The sequence below is a fragment of the Danio rerio genome, chromosome 9, assembly GCF_049306965.1.
Source record: "Danio rerio strain Tuebingen ecotype United States chromosome 9, GRCz12tu, whole genome shotgun sequence".
Lineage (NCBI taxonomy): Eukaryota > Metazoa > Chordata > Actinopteri > Cypriniformes > Danionidae > Danio > Danio rerio.
The window spans coordinates 35,991,980-36,012,500 of record NC_133184.1 but is presented as its reverse complement, the minus strand read 5'-3'; the positions used below and the strand labels follow the sequence as shown (position 1 = coordinate 36,012,500).

At 33.5% G+C, this 20,521-nt stretch overlaps 2 protein-coding genes across 15 annotated transcripts in view; one reads left to right on the top strand and one right to left on the bottom strand.

Annotated features, from left to right (window-relative positions):
- pou2f1b (POU class 2 homeobox 1b) overlaps positions 1 to 1,765 on the bottom strand; it is a 33,390-nt gene extending 31,625 nt beyond the window's left edge. For 13 of the 14 annotated variants that reach the window (XM_005167815.5, XM_009304814.4, XM_005167816.5 and 10 more), the window contains exon 1: positions 1,617 to 1,673. In XM_005167815.5, the coding sequence (XP_005167872.1) occupies positions 1,617 to 1,662 (46 nt within the window). In that variant the 5' untranslated portion in view covers positions 1,663 to 1,673. 14 annotated transcript variants of the gene reach the window in all.
- A 6,157-nt stretch (positions 1,766 to 7,922) lies between these two features.
- Positions 7,923 to 20,260, top strand: gpa33b (glycoprotein A33 (transmembrane), paralog b). Its single transcript, XM_005167858.6, has 7 exons — positions 7,923 to 8,293; positions 11,418 to 11,584; positions 13,185 to 13,401; positions 13,804 to 13,968; positions 14,048 to 14,164; positions 17,557 to 17,686; positions 18,009 to 20,260. Exons 1-7 carry the CDS (start codon positions 8,248 to 8,250, stop codon positions 18,619 to 18,621), a joined length of 1,455 nt encoding a protein of 484 aa, XP_005167915.1. The 5' UTR covers positions 7,923 to 8,247; the 3' UTR covers positions 18,622 to 20,260.
- Positions 20,261 to 20,521: the final 261 nt, after the last annotated feature.

The following is a 20,521-nucleotide window of genomic DNA, read 5'->3' as shown; positions in this document are numbered from 1 at the left end:
CCATCCCTGTCCATAGTTATATGAGTATTAATATTAAAACCATACATGATACATAATTCAAATCCAAAGACATTAAAATTATTATTAACAAAGATAAAGGGAATGTTGTGTTACTGTGTTGGAATTACAAAATACTGGAAAAATCTGAATGATGCTTTCAAAATCAAAACAACACTGATGTCAGTTTATTCACGGCAGTGATAGACAATCAAAATGAGGTAATCGCTAAAATGAAAATTAAACAAACCACAATATTTCAGATTTCATAATCCTCTCTGTTACCACAAAACAAATCACTAACTACAACTATTATACTTGTATCCAACTTTGCCCATGTGTGACATTAACAATTCAAAAAACTAACTAATCCCTCTCTAATCTGGACAGCAAATTCAAACTCTCAAATCACCAGCTTTCAACTGCTAATCTTATATTAAACAAAATTTATTCATGATTTCTAATTTGTCTTTAAAGTATCACACAACTAATTTTACAAAAACAAAAAAAACATACAAAAAAACTGAACCTATCAGTTCACTTTGAACAGCAGCTTGACTGTGATTACATTTAGCACTGTTTATAATAAGACAGTAAAAAAGAAAAACAGATTTCACTTTCTATTGTGGCCATTCACAGATAATGAAATACAGAGGGACAAAATGAGTAATTACACAAGCACACAGCTGCTGGAACAATAAAGGTGAGCTCTATATGAGGATTACCTATTAGACTAGCAAATAAAGCTGGCATAACGCCTGCTTACATCTCTGTCTCTGTCTGAACCGACTGACTGATACAGTGTTTAACAGACGCTGGCTTGGGTTACAAAGTATCAATCTGCCACAACCGTTCTGGATACGTTGTATCAATGGAGTTCCATTTTGGAACGCTCCGCCATCCTTCGACAATGAAATGGATTCATTCTGATAGAATATGCTGAACAGCGCATTCTGAGCTCTAGAAGGCCCACATGAATAACATAACAGGGGCTACACGCCTGCAATGGGCACAAAAGGCAAGAGAATGGGCATTAAAAAAAATCACGCCGTGTCCTAAACTGTACACCAAGCAAGTCCCGGCTGCTCTTGTTTCTTATTTTGACCGTAAACACGTTGCGCAGTCGCCGGCTGATTGCGAGCGAATGAATATTCAAAGCTTTATATGTGGGATTGGCTCTCGGCACAATACAGCAACACAAAGCCGCTGGAGTAGCATTAGCCGCCTAGCATGGACACAGCAGCCTTTAGTTGTGATTAACTGTAAAATTCGTACAACCTGTGACCGGGGACAGCGCAAAAAGCACGCGAGCCGTCGCCGATTATGACTAATAAAATATGCAAAGCGGCGTTTGCACGGCGGCGGTATGAATATGTAACGCGGCTGCTCTAATCACACAAAGGAGGCATTTTTTCCTTTAATTTGCCGTCGCACTGCATCGCCAGTTTCACCGTAGCACAGACAGAGAATAACTCCCCCGTAGGTTTATTTGCGGGGTGCATGAGATTGCAACACCGGCCTTGGGTATTTTGTTTACGCTTTCCCTTCCGCGATTTTCTGCCTTGAGAGAAAGAGTGTTTGAATATGAATATGAATATGTAAAATGCAGTAATGATTACCTGGTCCTGAACTCTCATCTTGACTCGCTGCTCCTCCGTCCGCCATTTTGAATATTTAAACCCAAATCCTCAAAACACAATACAGCGGCTCACCGATGCGCTCACAGCAGCAGCAGCATCAGCATGGCAGATCCGAAGCTCCATCAGCGCCACACTCAACTTAACTCAACATCTGCCACCTCCACGCCGATTATTGAGTACGCATAACTTTTAAACACATTTGCGGCATATTGAGTGCAGGGACAGAGCAAATGAATAAAAGATTTGGTGTATGGAAATTTACTCAAATTTAAAATAAACAACAAAGTAGTATGTAATTCATGCAGTATTTATATGTAAATATTTTATATGTTCCCACTGCAGCTGGAAGGGACAAAAGTTGAAGGAAAATGAATGAATGAATGAATATATTATATATATTATAAAAGTAATTCCTAAACAACCATTTATAAAAAAAAAAAATATATATATATATATATATATATATATATATATATATATATATATATATATATATATATATATATATATATATAATTTTTTATTGATATGAATGGTTATTTTGGAATTACTTTTATTTTATATTTTATATTATATATATATATATATATATATATATATATATATATATATATATATATATATATATATATATATATATATATATGTGTGTGTGTGTGTGTGTGTGTGTGTGTGTGTGTGTGTGTGTGTGTGTGTGTGTTTCTATGGTATTTACACGTATTTACACTTGCACTAATACATTATTAAGTAATTCGAATTACTTAAGTTTAACTTATTACGTAAATGCAACTTGGTACAAATATTATAAAGTAAGAATACAAAAAGCTGTATAACATACTATAATACCAACAAGAAAATGTATTAATTTAATTACAGGTCATAAAACGTTAAAACCTAATGTATACCTAATGTAACTATGTAAAAGTTTTATATAAAAACATTTATTTTGACATTACACCATTTTTATAACAACAAAAAAAGAGCGGTAAAAAGAAATTGACTAAAAGAAAAACAACATTCTGTCATCACCTGTTTGCAAAGGTTCTTGAGGTTTAACTATGTTTGCTATACTGCTATCTGCTGATCAGATGTGCCATTGCATCAAAGCCGAAAATCAAGCCCAGTTTGTCTGAACCATTGGCCTGAACGTTATATTAGTCACCCCTCACTGACAAAAATCCAGAATTTGTCCCATACATGAGCTCATTTGTCCTATTTTGACTGCTGTACCATAATAAATAGTCAAAATTATTTATCGAAGAAGACTTCAAGACGTACGTTTTTCGTAAGTGAAGCCTTCTTTCACTACTGAACTACTGTGGTGAAAACTGTTTAGAAGTAAATTTTATTCTAAATCTTTCTCTTATTCTTGAAAGGGAAAAAATGCCAATAAAAAGCTGTGAAGCATCAAAGGTTAACTTTGAAGCTCTAGAAATTTTCGAAAATTAAATTGTAAATACTAATTAGGCTTTTGTTGTTATCCATGAATTTTTAAATGTACTTTTTACAAGAGAGGCTAGAAAATTATTATTATTATGTTTAAATGTTTTAATGTTATTATTCGAATGAACAAATTCTGACAAGACAGTTGAATGTGCTGGCCAGTTTTTTTTGCCTAATAAATGACAATTTACTTTATTTAATTTACAAAACAATTTACTGAAAACCTTAACAGATTCCGTTTTCCCCCAGTGACATAGGATGTGATAAATTTGTAGTAAAAAATACATATAAATAAGTTTACATATATACATATTTATTTTATAGATAGAAAGATACATTCTGTGATAGATAGATAGATAGATAGATAGATAGATAGATAGATAGATAGATAGATAGATAGATAGATAGATAGATAGATAGATAGATAGATGATAGACAGACAGACAGACAGACAGACAGACAGACAGACAGACAGACAGACAGACAGACAGACAGACAGACAGATAGATAGATAGATAGATAGATAGATAGATAGATAGATAGATAGATAGATAGATAGATAGATAGATAAAAAGACAGATAGACATAGATAGACTGAGAGACAGACAGACCGACAGACAGATAGATAGATAGATAGATAGATAGATAGATAGATAGATAGATAGATAGATAGATAGATAGATAGATAGATAGATAGATGATAGACAGACAGACAGACAGACAGACAGACAGACAGACAGATAGATAGATAGATAGATAGATAGATAGATAGATAGATAGATAGATAGATAGATAGATAGATAGATAGATAGATAGATAGATAGATAGATAGATAGATAAAAAGACAGATAGACATAGATAGACTGAGAGACAGACAGACCGACAGACAGATAGATAGATAGATAGATAGATAGATAGATAGATAGATAGATAGATAGATAGATAGATAGATAGATAGATAGATAGATAGATAGATAGATGGATAGACAAAGATAGACTGAGAGACAGACAGACAGACAGACAGACCGACAGATAGATAGATAGATAGATAGATAGATAGATAGATAGATAGATAGATAGATAGATAGATAGATAGATAGATAGATAGATAGATAGATAGATAGATAGATAGATAGATAGATAGATAGACAAAGATAGACTGAGAGACAGACAGACAGACAGACAGACCGACAGACAGATAGATAGATAGATAGATAGATAGATAGATAGATAGATAGATAGATAGATAGATAGATAGATAGATAGATAGATAGATAGATAGATAGATAGATAGATGATAGACAGACAGACAGACAGACAGACAGACAGACAGACAGACAGATAGATAGATAGATAGATAGATAGATAGATAGATAGATAGATAGATAGATAGATAGATAGATAGATAGATAGATAGATAGAAAGAAAGACAGATAGACAGATAGACTGAGAGACAGACAGACCGACAGACAGATAGATAGATAGATAGATAGATAGATAGATAGATAGATAGATAGATAGATAGATAGATAGATAGATAGATAGATAGATAGATAGATAGATAGATAGATAGATAGATAGACAGATAGACATAGACTGAGAGACAGACTGAGAGACAGAGAGACAGACAGACAGACAGACAGACAGACAGACAGACAGATAGATAGATAGATAGATAGATAGATAGATAGATAGATAGATAGATAGATAGATAGATAGATAGATAGATAGATAGATAGATGATAGACAGACAGACATAGATAGACTGAGAGACAGACAGACCGACAGACAGATAGATAGATAGATAGATAGATAGATAGATAGATAGATAGATAGATAGATAGATAGATAGATAGATAGATAGATAGATAGATAGATAGATAGATAGATAGATAGATAGATAGACAGACAGACATAGATAGACTGAGAGACAGACAGACAGACAGACAGACAGACAGATAGATAGATAGATAGATAGATAGATAGATAGATAGATAGATAGATAGATAGATAGATAGATAGATAGATAGATAGATAGATAGATAGATAGATAGATAGAAAGACAGATAGACATAGATAGACTGAGAGACAGACAGACCGACAGACAGATAGACAGACAGACAGATAGATAGATAGATAGATAGATAGATAGATAGATAGATAGATAGATGATAGATAGATAGATAGATAGATAGATAGATAGATAGATAGATAGATAGATAGATAGATAGATAGATAGATAGATAGATAGATAGATAGATAGATAGATAGAAAGACAGATAGACATAGATAGACTGAGAGACAGACAGACCGACAGACAGATAGATAGATAGATAGATAGATAGATAGATAGATAGATAGATAGATAGATAGATAGATAGATAGATAGATATATAGATAGATAGATAGATAGATAGATAGATAGATAGATAGATAGATAGATAGATAGATAGATAGATAGACAGATAGACAGATAGACATAGACTGAGAGACAGACTGAGAGACAGACAGACAGACAGACAGACAGATAGATAGATAGATAGATAGATAGATAGATAGATAGATAGATAGATAGATAGATAGATAGATAGATAGATAGATAGATAGATAGATAGATAGATAGATAGATAGATAGATATATAGATAGATAGATAGATAGAAAGACAGATAGACATAGATAGACTGAGAGACAGACAGACCGACAGACAGACAGATAGATAGATAGATAGATAGATAGATAGATAGATAGATAGATAGATAGATAGATAGATAGATAGATAGATAGATAGATAGACAGATAGACAGATAGACATAGACTGAGAGACAGACTGAGAGACAGAGAGACAGACAGACAGACAGACAGACAGACAGACAGACAGACAGACAGACAGACAGATAGATAGATAGATAGATAGATAGATAGATAGATGATAGATAGATAGATAGATAGATAGATAGATAGATAGATAGATAGATAGATAGATAGATGATAGATAGATAGATAGATAGATAGATAGATAGATAGATAGATAGATAGATAGATAGATAGATAGATAGATAGATAGATAGATAGATAGATAGATAGATAGATAGATAGATAGATAGATAGATAGATAGACAGACAGACAGATATTCTTGTGCTTTGGATTTTTTTTATGCAGAGTGCTAGTATGGCTCATCCCAGTCATTCTATATTTATGGCTGAAATGGCTGTAGAGGTGCTGCAGGATGAGAAAGATGATGGAAGTCTCCTCTTTCTGATTCACAGACTGAAAAATTTGATGCTGATGATCTACACTAGATCTATAGTGCCACTGGGTCAATCTGGAGTTGCTGGACTAAGTAGACAAATAATAAGAGGTATTACAGGAGTGAGCATAACCCTACTCAGGGTAGAGCAAGAAGCCACAAGGCCCATGGTGCTGGATGCTGGACGTGGCCACCCTAAATGCCTACACCAACTTTGCAAAACACCCTAATTATGTAGGTGGTGCGACCAATACACGACAGCAATTTATCAAAGAGCTGGTCAAAGATCTTGCTACATGAAGAGGCACCTGGAGGACACACACCATATTCAAAACCACAATACAGAGGCAATGGGAAGATGTGGAATAAAACAAAACAGCCATCACCCTGCCACATGAGGACCTCAGGCAGGACAATCAACGAGGAAGAGGTGAAAGATCTGCCCAGTCAATAGCTGGTGTTCTATGTGCAAGAGGCCTGTGTGCAAGCATAAATGTGTCATTTGTGAGGAATGTAAGCACTAAGATGGCATTATGGGATGGCATTGTTTCTGTGTAATTTTATTTTGTCAGTTTTTTGTTTTTTTATTTAGGCAAATGCACTACAGTTGCACTACAACCAATAACTGATAATAATTTCAGTTTGATATCCTTTATCAGAGATTGATATGTGTGGAAAAATGGTAAATAAACATATTCCAGATCTTAAATGTGTTTGTCTTAATTATTGCTTAAACATGTGTTATTTATTTTAATGATTTTATTTATTTATACTTTTTTCATGTTTTTTACAGATGGGTCATTTTTTGCCCATGTGTGTAAAATTGATGTAGTAATACAAAACCTAAGAAAATGAATCATTCATTTGTGGTAAATGAAAAAAATATATTTTGAAACTTATGGATCAGTCAATATATAATGCCTAGGGAGGAAGGAAATGACATAGAAAATTAATATGGGTCATGTTGAGCATTAGAAGGGGTATATAACTTGTGCATCAAAGGGTTAATCATAAAACAGTAGCGCTTAATGTTTGAGTGTTTAAAAAAAAAAAAAAAGTGATGTTTTACAAAAGTAATCCTGAATAAAATACAGTTGCAATCAGAATTATTAGCCCCCTCTGAATTTTCTTTTCTTTTTTAAATAGTTCCCAAATTATGTTTAACAGAGCAAAGAAATTTTCACCATATTTCTGATAATATTTTGTCTTCTGGAGAAAGTCTTATTTGTTTTATTTCAGCTAGAATAAAAGCAGTTTTAAATTTTTTAAGAACAATTTTAAGGTCAAAATTATTAGCCCTTTAAGCTATTTTTTTCTATTGTGTACAAACCATTGCTATACAATAAATTGCCTAATTCCCCTAACCTGCCTAGTTAACTTAACTAACCTAGTTAAGCCTTTAAATGTCACTTTAAACTGTATAGAAGTGTCTTGAAAAATATCTAGTCAAATATTAATTACTGTCATCATGGCAAAGATAAAATAAATCAGTTACTAAAAATAAGTTATTAAACTATTATGTTTAGAAATGTGCGGAAGAAATCTGGGGGGGGGGGGATTTCTGACTAATAATTCTGACTTCACCTGTAGATGGAAGTTCAGAACTAAAAGTGTAAACATTAAATGATGCCCTTACTGTTTGTCTATGTAAACATCCTTTTGCTAATCATTTCATTTTCCAGCATTGACTCATCATAACGTGACTGTTGTGACATCACACTTGCCATTTTGTTTCGACCACTTTGAGGAAGAGGATAAGCAAAAGTCCAAAGTGCAGAAAAGGTGCGGTAGACAAAGGTGGGGAGGAAAGGCGTTTCGATGAACAGACGGAATCTATGAGATACGTTTATAAGGAAAACTATTAAAAACAATCTATATTAGACCACCATCTATTGAAGATTGACTGGACATCGACAAAATGACCAACTGGAAGCTGGTTTTTTGCAGCCTATGTTTAATCTCAGGTGAGGAAGTCAGTTTCTTGCTGTTTGCACAGAGTACAGTAGGCAAGATCAAATCAATGACATTGTGTTGCATGTATAAGTCAGTTGTTTTCTTGCCATTTGTTGTTACATGTGGCATTTGAGTATTACATTTTTAATCCTTTTGCTTCTTACATTAGTTTGCATACAGTTGATGTCAGAATTATTAGCCCCCCTGAATTATTAGCCCTCCTGTTTATTTTTCCCCTAATTTCTGTTTAACGGAGGGAAGATTTTTTCAACACATTTCTAAACATAATAGTTTTAATAACTCATTTCTAATAACTGATTTATTTTTATTTTTGCCATGATGACAGTAAATAATATTTGACTAGATATTTTTCAAGAAACTTCTACAGCTTAAAGTGACATTTAAAAGCTTAACTAGGTTAATCAGGTTTACTAGGCAGGTTGGGGTAATTAGGCAAGTTATTGTATAACGATGGTTTGTTCTGTAGATTATTGAGAAAAATATAGCTTAAAGGGGACTATAATTTTGTCCCTAAAATAGTGTTTAAAAAATTAAAAACTGCTTTTAATGTAGGTAAAATCAAACAAACAAGACTTTTTCCAGAAGAAAAAATATTATTAGATACACTGTGAAAACTTCCTTGGAAAATATTTAGAAAAGAAGGAAAAAAATTCGAAGGGGGCTAATAATTCTGATTCAAAGTATGAGCAAAAAGTAGCCCTTTCAAAACTACACAAGAGTAGAGAGTATTACGCTTCAAAAAGCTGATGCATTTACATGTAACTTGTTGATGTGTGTAAACGTAATATTCTGTAGTGTATTTAGTTATTGCCCAGCAGGCCCACAGCATAACATAATGTGATAAGACATTAATATTAGATTAGATTTAGGTTGTGATGTCAGGTGACTAAAATTCAATGTTTAGCCAACGTCTAAGGATGTTATTTTAATGTCCAATAACGGCATCAAATGATGTTGATATTTGGTTGATTTTACGTTGTTAGAAAGTGACCAAAATCCAATGTCGAGCCAACATCTTAAACCAACGCCATATTGACGTCAAATACTGACATTTATTTGTCAGGTTTGGCAACCAAAACTCAACATCTGATAAAAATCATAGTGATAACATCCACACAATGTCAAGCTGTAACATCCTTATACGTTGACATTTGGTTGATTTTTAGATTAGACATTGACGTTGGCCTGACGTTGACTTCTGAGGTCAACCCGATTTTCATTTCCAAGCAAAATGCATCCCCATGACGTTGGGGTACAAGATCAATCTAATGTCATGCTGATGTCTTGTGCCTGCTGGGTTTAAGGCCCTTTCAGTATTATACAGTAAACATCTGTCATCTTCTCATCAGTGACATGCATCTAAACAGTCTCTGGGTCAATGCGTGTAAAGATTTTGGACGTCTTTTTGGACACTTTCAATGCTTTCAAACAGTTTGCTGCAATTATAAATTGCCCATATCTTGAAGTAGCTTATTATGAGGCGATTAACCTTATATGTGTGATTTGATTGGACAGGAATCACAACACTGATTTTTCTAATTCCCATAGACAAGAAAAGATAAAGTAGTGAGTGCAGGTTAAAGGAAAGTAGTGGAGTAAAAGTAACAATACTGCACTAAAAAGTAATCTTTAAAACTACTCAGTAAATTACTATTTCTCAAGAAAACTACTCAATTACAGTAATTGGAGTATTTGTAATTTCTTACTTTACACAACTGCTGTTACTGTAAACTTTACTGTCCCCTTTTGGGGGCGATTTGTTCTGCAGCATAATAGATTTACAACTCATATATCACACCAAACACTTAAGACAAACATTAAACATCATTAATAGTGCTAAAAAGAACAACTATCCCTTCCCATTAAAATTCAGCAAATCGATCACACAAGAAACAAATTAAAATTTAAATCTGTTGGTCCTTGCCAAAAGAACTCAATACCAAGATCCTGGGGGAAGGATTTGAAATGAATCAAAAAGAGGATGGTATATATCAGATGTAATCTGATGGGCTTTCTTTAAGACCTGGATTTCATACAAATAGGATAACCCTGACACTTTTATCCCCAATACTTTACTGCAAGTATTAAAACCTTAGACAGTGAGTTCTTCTGTTTTACTTTTAAAAAAGCAAACCAACAAATCAATGACATAGTTAAAATGGATTCTATTTAGGCCTTATAAAAAAAGGTTTGGCCAGAGGAACAATGGTTGTGCCCAACAGAGCATGGAACTTCACTTCGTCAATTGGTGAAGTTTTGTTACTTGCCACTGTCGCCCCTGGCTTGCTTGGTTTTGACTTGTGGAGCTGCAAATCAATGGATTTGCTCTACAGGGTTTGAACTTTTAGCAGTGAAATTTAAACCATGAAGTGAACTAAACTGAAATTCAACTTTGAAAGTTGGACTGTCATAGTTTCAATTTACTACAACTTCTATGTGAAGCTGCTTTGACACAATCTACATTGTAAAAGCGCTATAGAAATAAACATCAATTGATTTTTAAAATGCCACCATCCTATCAGTACTAAACTTTGATAATTTTCACAGGCAATAAAGTTTTTATTGGCCAGTCCTACATAGTCTTTTCAGTATTTTCATTAAAAATTAATTTATTATCAATAATAATACCTACTTATAAGGATATCATGAAATGATTTGATTATTAGAATATCTAATATAATCAAACCATTTGTGTTGCTGGTTAACTTCTGTAATATAATTTGAATGTAGATTTGCAATATTGTTACCAAGAATATTAATTTTAAATTAAGTAAAATAAAATATTAAATACTGTTCAATATATACCAAATATTATCATCTCATAATTTCTTCGCTTATAAAAATAACCACTGCTTTAATTCAAAATTAATTAAAGTTAAAATTTATAATCACCATGTTTGTTTCACTAATAATAGATAACATAACCATAGTATTTGTAGTAAAGCTTTTAGTTATGTATGTAATAAATGGTACCAATGCACCAAAAGCCACGCTAATAAATCATGTTTAATGTCCATAAGGCATGATTTAGAGTTTTTATTAGTCTGAAAAATGTGTCTGCATTCAGTAAAATGAGTAAACTCTGATACTCACAGTTCTCTCTCTGCCTCATAGTGATGTCGGCTACTTTTGGACTGGAAGTGACAATGAGTGAAGCATCCATGGAGGTTGCCAGAGGTGATGATGTCAGACTGACGTGTAATTTTAAACCTAAGAAACCAGTAAATGATCTTATCATTGTAACATGGATTGGTGACGCTGATGAGACATCTGGAGACAAGGTATGCCTGAAAAATGATGGTCGAATTATTGACTGTACTGGTAAACATCACTATCCATATGAGCAGTGTTGGGGGTAACACATTATAATTAATGTGCATTACGTAATAATATTACTTTTTTTTAAATAACAAGTAAAGTAACGCATTACTTTTAAAAATAAGTAATATTATTTTAGTTTTTACCCTAATTAGCTTTTAAAAAATATATTTCAAAATAAAAATTACCTTAGAGTCAGGTTGAATCACTCACACTTAATGAGAGCATGCTGCAAGGTAACAGACAGTGGGCTCGCACTCATCATCGTCATCAGGTCTTTTTTTTCACAGCAGATGAGTCAGCGTACTGTTCTACTAACTGAATAACTCAGAATATAGGATTACGTGAATTATGTAGCCAGAGGTACATATGGCTGCATTTAATTTTTTTAAACGAACACTACAGGGAGGTATGACGTTATTCCTTTTCGCGCTTACCAGTTGACCACTTAGCTCCGTATGGACAGCTTTCCCACTGTTGCCAGTTTTTCCCGTTAGCTCACCATGTACGTTGGCGGACTTGAGATGCAGAGAGGAGTTGACTACGATGACAGGGTTCGAGTTTGTTTACTAACAAAAGTAACTTTAGAAAGCAGGTAAGGCAAAAACAGAATCCAAAGAAAAAAATAAACAAGTAAATAACTGGGCGAAAATGTGTTAAAATCTGAAAATGTGGTAAACATCAGACAATGGCTTTTCTTTTTCTTTATTGCTTTTGAAAATTGTTGGTTGGGTTTAGAGAAGTGGGTGGGTCAATCAATAAAATTGGTTGGGTTTAGGGAAGGAGGGTGGGTCAGTCGATCGGTCAGTCATTCAGTCAGTCAACAGCGACCTCTGGTGGGTTTATGTGAGAACAGCAGGTGCGAATGGCATTCGCGAAAAAAATTTGAGATCTTAAAAAGCTTACACATCGGCATCTGATGGATTCGCAAAAACAAAAACTGCAAAAAAACATTCCCCCTGGGATGTATTTCGCAGTCTCCAGAAATGTATATAGAGGTACGTTTTCAGAATGAGCCTGGGTTGATTTTAAAAGTTTAGAACTTGTTGTTCCCTTAATATAAATTATTTCATGTTAGCACTATAATAGGCTTTATTGCAGTCTTTATCTCAATGGACAGTGTATTTACCTAACTAATAAAAACACGAAACATTCAAAGGTAGCAAACACATTACTTTGCATGCTTTCATGTATAGCCCTGGGTTCAGAAAGTTCTCAAAGTGTAATTTTATCCTACATTTTTTAAAAGAAAAATGAAGGTGTAGGTTATACAGGTGGTTGTTAAATGCAGAGCATCTCTATAAAAAAACTGCTGCAAATCTGAAAGGGATCAAACCTCAGGTAGGTAAAAAAAAGTAATGCAAAAGTAACTCAAAAGTAAAATAACGCATTAATTTCCATAAAACGCAATTAGTTACTTTTTTGGCTAAGTAACTCAATATTGTAATGCATTACTTTCAAAAGTAACTTCCCCCAACACTGTCATATGAATCATGTCAATAATAAAAAAATTAAAAAAAACAATCACAGAGCCTTTAAATGCTTTTGTTTTTGACCTTGCAGGTCCTTTTTGGTAACTACTACTCCAATACTAATAAAGTAGACATTGATCCTCAATATGTAAACAGAGTCTCAATAGAAACAGACCTTACCACAAAAACATCAACGCTAACAATAAAGCAAGTCACTCAGAAGGAAAGCAGAAAAATTAGATGTTATGTTCAGATCCCTGGAGACATCGAAGGCAAACCAGCAGACACTACTTTTCTTTTGGTTCAGGGTAAGATCTGTGGCCCTTTGTCAAACATAATTTGTGACCCTAAATCACAAAATCAGTCATACGTGTCTAGAAGATTATACACCATTCAAAAGCTGAATAAATAGGCTTTCTGTTGATGTTTGTTGAGATATAGCACAACATTTGCCCAATATACTATTTGAAACTTGGATCTGGGCATTCAAAAATTTAAGATCTGATGTATTTACGGTGGGAAATTCACTAAATGTCTTCACTGTCTTTTTTCGACTAGTATCATTTTGGCTCTTAATATAACCGTTAATATAACCCACAACTATAAACCAATAAGATTGGTTTTGTGGTCCAGGGTCACAAAATCCTAAATATACTCCTACAGAAATAGTATAATCATTTAATCTATAATGAATGTTATTTGTCCTACAGTTGCACCATCACAGCCTGTCTGTAAAGTAGTAGGAACAGCAGAATACGGACACAATATTAGCCTAACCTGTGTCTCTGAGGAAGGTTCACCAGTACCTACATACAAATGGGAGAGATATAGCGTCAAAAATGTCCCACAAGGGTTTCCTATCAAAACCACTGAGAGTAAGTTTTGTCCTTTCTTCGATTGATACACTTCATCCCATTATATGATAGTTTATGCATGCTATTTTGTGTGTGACAGAGGATGGAGTTCTGTCGTTGGTCAATGTATCAAGTGAGACGTCAGGTTACTATATTTGCCTGTCAAGCAATAAGGTTGGATCAGCTAAATGTAACATGACATTGTCCGTTCTGCCTCGTAAGTATTTTAATCTTTTACTGCTTATTTTCAGTTTAAAATGATTCAGGTGATTAATTTTCAGATTTATTTTATTCAGTTATTTTGTCTTGGTAATAATCTTTAAAGTCAACATGGCAGTTTGTTTGTTCACACATACTGTAAAAAATGTAATGACAAAAAGTCAAGACAAGTATTTTTATGTTGCTCATTTTATTAACTTATTTTAATAAGTTGATCAGGTTTCAACTACATTGTATAACTTTTAAAAGGTTTAGCTTAATTTTTTAGTCAGTTTGATTGGTGTGGAGATGAAAATGACTAGAAAAGTTTTTAAAATGAAAAAAAAATTAAGGCAGCAAAACTTTTTACAGTGCAGCACACTATTATAAGAATTAAGTATACATTTAAGAAATGTGTATGATCTACTTGTTTAGGACCTTCGTGGATCTATACATGCTTTTATATTTTTAACCAGTCATGAATTTCTGCATGACTGACAAAATCATTCCTGTTAAAAATAGTTATATATTTTTCATGAGATTATGTTGGTTATTTTAATAAATTCCAAAACACTAGCTTATGCAGATTCCTCTAGCTAAAACTGACATTTCAAAATGTGCACAAGTATGCTGATCGTGCAACATTTTTTGTTTTGTTGACTTCCATTTCTATTCATGCAAATATGGAAACAAGAAAAGCAAGATTCTGCAAAGTTGGCCTAAAGTTGGCATACTTCATTAGCACTTATTGTTTTTCAGATATATAGTGGTCACAGCATACTTAAAAGCAAACAATATACTTCGTTTTCTTACAGTATTTTACCACATGAATGCAGCTTTTCAAAGTATACTTTATTTGATAGAGTTATACTAAACTAGTGACAAATTCAACATTATGCTAACTGCATGGACCTTCACCGATAAGTAAAAATTAATGTCATCTTTGGGCTTAAGTTGTCCTGGATTCCATTACAGATTTGTGCCAAAATTTTCAAAATTTTCTAAATGGCAACAAAAATATATTGTAGAATGATGCCATTTCTATTAATCTATGTTATGTGATCATTTTCTTTTATTATTTGCACATTAATAATTTGCTCTTCAGTGTTTGGACCTTCAGCACTGAAAATTAAACCATGCTGAACTGAACTGAATTTCTGAAAAGTGGACTGACACAGTTTCAATTTACTAGAACTTTTATGTTAAGTTGCTTTGACACAATCTACATTGTAAAAGCGCTATAGAAATCAAGATGAATTGAATTGAATTGAATTTAAAACTCTCACAGTAAGCCTTTTCAAAAATTATGATGATGGATGTTGGTATGTTCCTTTTTTAAATTGCCTAAAAAACTATGTTTCACGTTGGGCAATGTTTCCATTGGGCACATTTTTACATTTGCAATTTTAATTTGTGCAATTTGAACATTACTGGAAACAGCTACTGAGATGGTTTTAATAACTTTTTTCATTCAGAAGTATGAAACTTTGTGGGCGCAATGCACCCTTATGTGAACTTTTGCTGTGGCTGCTCCGTTGTAAGCTTCAACCAGGGTTTTGCCCAAGCTTAAGCAGAATTGTGTCATGAAAGGGTGAACTTACATAAAATTGATGGTTCCATTTGGGAATGGGTTGTTGTTTTTATTGAAGTTTAAATTTGATGGACTGTGAATTAACTTCACTCAAACACACATGACCAATATAACATCGATAGGTATCACAATTTAACATTTTAGTTCATTTAAATCTTGGCAGCATTTAAAAATTGTGCAGAATTGCAATGGCAAGTAGACTGCATATTTTTTTACATTCTGGATGTGTTATATGTTGTGTGAGGAAAAAAGACATTGCAGAATGTGAAGCCATATTACAATTTACCAGCATCCATTATACCCTAAGAAGGCTTAAGAAAGATTAAGCAAGATGATAATATTAATCAAAACAAAGCACAGTTATTATATGCCTTTTCTATTGGAAAACATAGATTAAATGGCGATTATACTGTCTGCATCTGCTTTTTCAGTATCTCACACATACAGTAAGTGGCATATCTGCAATCCATTCATCTTCTGTTTGCAGCTTCTGAAGTTTTTAATAACAAAGTAGTGTGTGATCGACTTGCCTATCAGAGGTCAAAAATGTGACAAACTTGACATAAAGGGCCCTATCATATACCCGGCGCAATAAGGCGCAAGAAGTGTATGGTGTGATTTATTGCTATTTTCAGACTAGCACAACAGTAGTTTCACCTTTTGTGCCACATTGTTTAAACAGCAAATCCATTTGTATCACTTTGTGGACTCATAGGTGTGCGGGTCTAGAAAGGAGGTGTGTTAAGGCGCATTGTTGGCACGTTGCTATTTTTAAGAACTGAAATAGAACTCACCATTGACCAACTAAAACCTGGTCTAAAGTCCTACGCAGAGTGCATAAGCAGAGCACCTATAAAGGTGCAAACGCTTACACATTGCTTAATACACAAAGGATGTACAGCAATACACAAATATCTTTACATATGAAAAAAATAAAGATTAAAATGTTACAAAAATTATTACTTTCTACATAAATATAAAAACCACTACCTCCATACCTTCATGTTTTTTTTATTCAGGACAATTTACATTTGTATAATGTTATTATTATTATTAACAGTATTATTTATTATATGCATATGTATATTTGCTTTAATAAAAACTAGTTTAGATTTGTCCATCTGTCGGTTTTGGAGACGTATGTATCACCATATGGGGCATAAGAATAAGCTGTGTGTTTGGATATAACTCAGTTTTTTGACCACACTTCATTATTATTGTTAATATATTCGTTTGCTGGGAATCTGAACTGAATTTAGAAATAATTTTAAAGCAAATCTTTACACTTAACAAATAAAATTAAATATGTAGGCTAATGGATGTCTAGTGGATTGTGTACAACACTGTTTCTTTATCCACAAAAAAAGTAAAAGAGTAAAGACTAAAATTTAAAAAATTAAAGAGGCTGATTTGAGGAGGCTCATTCTTTATCCTCGCGCTGCTCTGTTTAACTCGCTATTGAAGTGTTCAGTTTTTCCACTTACAAAGTCAACCATGTAAATAGCAAATGTGCCATGGCCCGACGCCCGTTACGCTCAAAACACACCCATAACTCATTAAAAGAATAAGCACTACCCTGTTAGACCATGCACCAGAAAGCAAAGCGAATTTTTCCGTCCTTGAAATAGCAAATGGCGTTAATGCTTTTGCGCCATTTGCTTTAGACTTTGCGCTTAGATTGTTAAAATAGAGCCTAGTGTTTTTTTCTATTCTAACAGATGCATAAAACGTTTTGAAGACAATATAAAAGTGAAGCTAATTTGACATCTGAGGACTTCTGCTTGATTTAAGTTAATCTTTTACTCTTTCTGTTTTTACAGCGTCCATGAATCTTGCCACAATAGGCATTGTTGCTGGTTGTGTTGCTGGGGCTGCGGTGCTTCTAATAGTCATCATCTGCTGCTGCCGCAAACGCAAACAAAAACAGAAGCTTAAAGAGTACCAAATGGAGTAGGTCACCATTTATATTCTTAAAGTAACAGTTGAATTGATTGTCGATTTTTGCAGGCTATGTTCTATATCAGGGGTGCTCAACCCTGTTTCTGGAGATCTACCTTGCTGCAGAGTTGATCTCCAACCCTTATTAAACATACCTGAACTTATTAATTAGGACCTGAACAGCACTTAATAATTACAGACAGGTGTGTTTGATATGGGTTGCAACTAAAATCTGCAGGAAGGTAAATTTCCAGGAATATTTTGGTCACCCCTGTTCAAGATTAAAAAAAATATATATGTATATATATTTTATATATTTTATTTATTACCTCAGAAAACCTGCAGTGGAATACCATGACAATTCACCTCTAGAAAATATTGACGAAAGGAACACAGACACCATAGCAATCACTGACGAGAGAACTGGCAAGGCCCGAAATGATGATTTTGAAGATCGGTATGATGACAGTGGAAGTGGCCGTGACGACTTCAGAGGCCGTGAAAATCACAAAGGAAGCCGCGATGAACTCAGAGATCACAATGATGATCGCAGAGGAAGCCGTGATGAACTGAGAGATCGATACGAGGATCGAAGAGGAAGTCGTGATGAACTTAGAGATCGCTACGAGGATCGCAAAGGAAGTCGTGATGAACTTAGAGATCGCTATGAGGATCGCAGAGGAAGTCGCGATGAACTTAGAGATCGCTACGAGGATCGGAGGGGAAGTCGTGATGAACTTAGAGATCGATATGAAGATCGCAGGGGAAGTCGTGATGAACTAAGAGAACGCTATGATGACCGCAGAGATCAATATGATGACCGTAGAGATCATTATGATGATCGTAGAGGTAGTCGTGATGATCTTAGAGATCGGTATGATGACAGAAGAGAACGGTATGATGACCGAAAAGGTAGTCGTGATGACCTTAGAGATCGCTACAGATAAAATCATTCAGATCAATATAAAAATCAACACCTCTGATAGCACACGTACATCAAGACTTCAGTCTGATATTTGTGTTTTTATCTGAAGGACGTATTTATTAGAGAGTTTGCTCATCTGCAAAACATCTATTAGATGACTATTTTTAGATGTTAAATAAACATTTTAAAAATATTTTAAATTTAGAGTCTTCTACTAGCAGGCGTTTTAAAGACATATTAGATCTTTGAACACTGCAGATTAGGGCTGCACAATGTATTGTTTGAGCATCGATATCCTAATGTGCACATCTGCAATAGTCACATCGCAGGATCTCCATTGTAGAATTAGAATTATAGTTGAATAGGAGGTCAAAACACACATGATTGTGGAGTAATTGCTGTTTAACCATAAAGTTACCATAAAATGAATAATTAGCATGTGTTTTCAAGCCTGTGCATGTTTACAAATTTCAAGCCCGATAAAAGCATTCAGGCACAGGAAATGAAAATTTTAATAACTTTAAGAAAGATTATTTATATTTATTTACAGTATACATGCAATGACGATTATACAGTGTTATTTGTTTTAATGTAATTATTCCGTTTGTGAACCTGAATACTGTTAGACTACCAAAAAAATAAATAAATAAATACAGGTAAAGCATTTATTTAATATCTATCTTTGCTTTACTGTATTTATCATGAGATGTGGTTCATTATGCAGATGTGCTCCACTGAAAAATCATCCAATTATCATCCAAAATTATCCCTAAATATCAATTCTTTCCAAATAGAGCTATTGATTTAATCTGTTAAAATATACTCAATATCGCAATATGTATCGCAGAAAAATTAAATATTGCAATGTCAGTTTTATTCCAATATCAGATGTTTTACAGACCAAGCTATGTTTGAATTAAATCTTTCAGATGTACGTGTGCTATCTGGGATGTTCGGTTATGAACCACTCAGTTCTGACAGCCATTAAAATTGGGATTGCTACAAGAAGGACATCAATAAGAAGTCTGATATTCACTTGCTTCAAAAGATGGTAGCTATTCAGTGTATTTTTTTTCTGCAGTTAGTTCAAAACAATGTTGTCCTAATCTTTCTAATGTTTTACAAATGCTTTCTTGTGTTGATTAAATCTAATTGTGTTGTTGTATCACTGAGGTGACAAATAATGCTTCTGATTCTAATCAGAATAATGCTTCTGACCTGAATGAATCATTTCTGATTTAGTTTCTGTTTGATGTGACAGAAATATAGCTATATGAAGAGTTTAGATACAAAAACCTCTAAATGCCATCTGAACCTGTCTTCTAAAATGAACATTTTATCAGGCTACTGTGTGTATGTTCAGTAATATCACTTTTATGGCAAAGTCCCCCAAAGTGAAATATATCAACATAAACAAAGGAAGCTAAGCTAAGCAAAAAAAACAAAAAAAAGACAAAAAAAAAAAAACAAAAACATTTTCGATGGGAATTTCAGACGGCACTTTTACATCTGAACTCTTCATATGTTTTCCATGCCTATCATTAATGAATTACATGCATCCCTGTTGTGTACTCTTTTTTGTATTTGTGTATTTACAAAGCTACAACTAAATTGTTACATACACCTGCACGCAGTCTAAATAAATCAGCGATTTTAAAATACTTACTGTTGAAAGTTTCATTTTTCCTCAGCATTATTAGTCTTTTAACACTGAATTACATTCTCAGCTAAAACAAGATAACAATAACCACTTTTTTAAAAATACGTTTGATACAATAACGTTATTTTTTCAGAAAGACGAGTCCACTTTAGGAAATCTGGCAGGCAGTGATTGAGTCTATTAAATAAAATACTTTCTAATATTACGTTGGCAACCTTATAATTAAATGCAAAAGCTTTAATCAAAACAGCTTCAGCGAAAG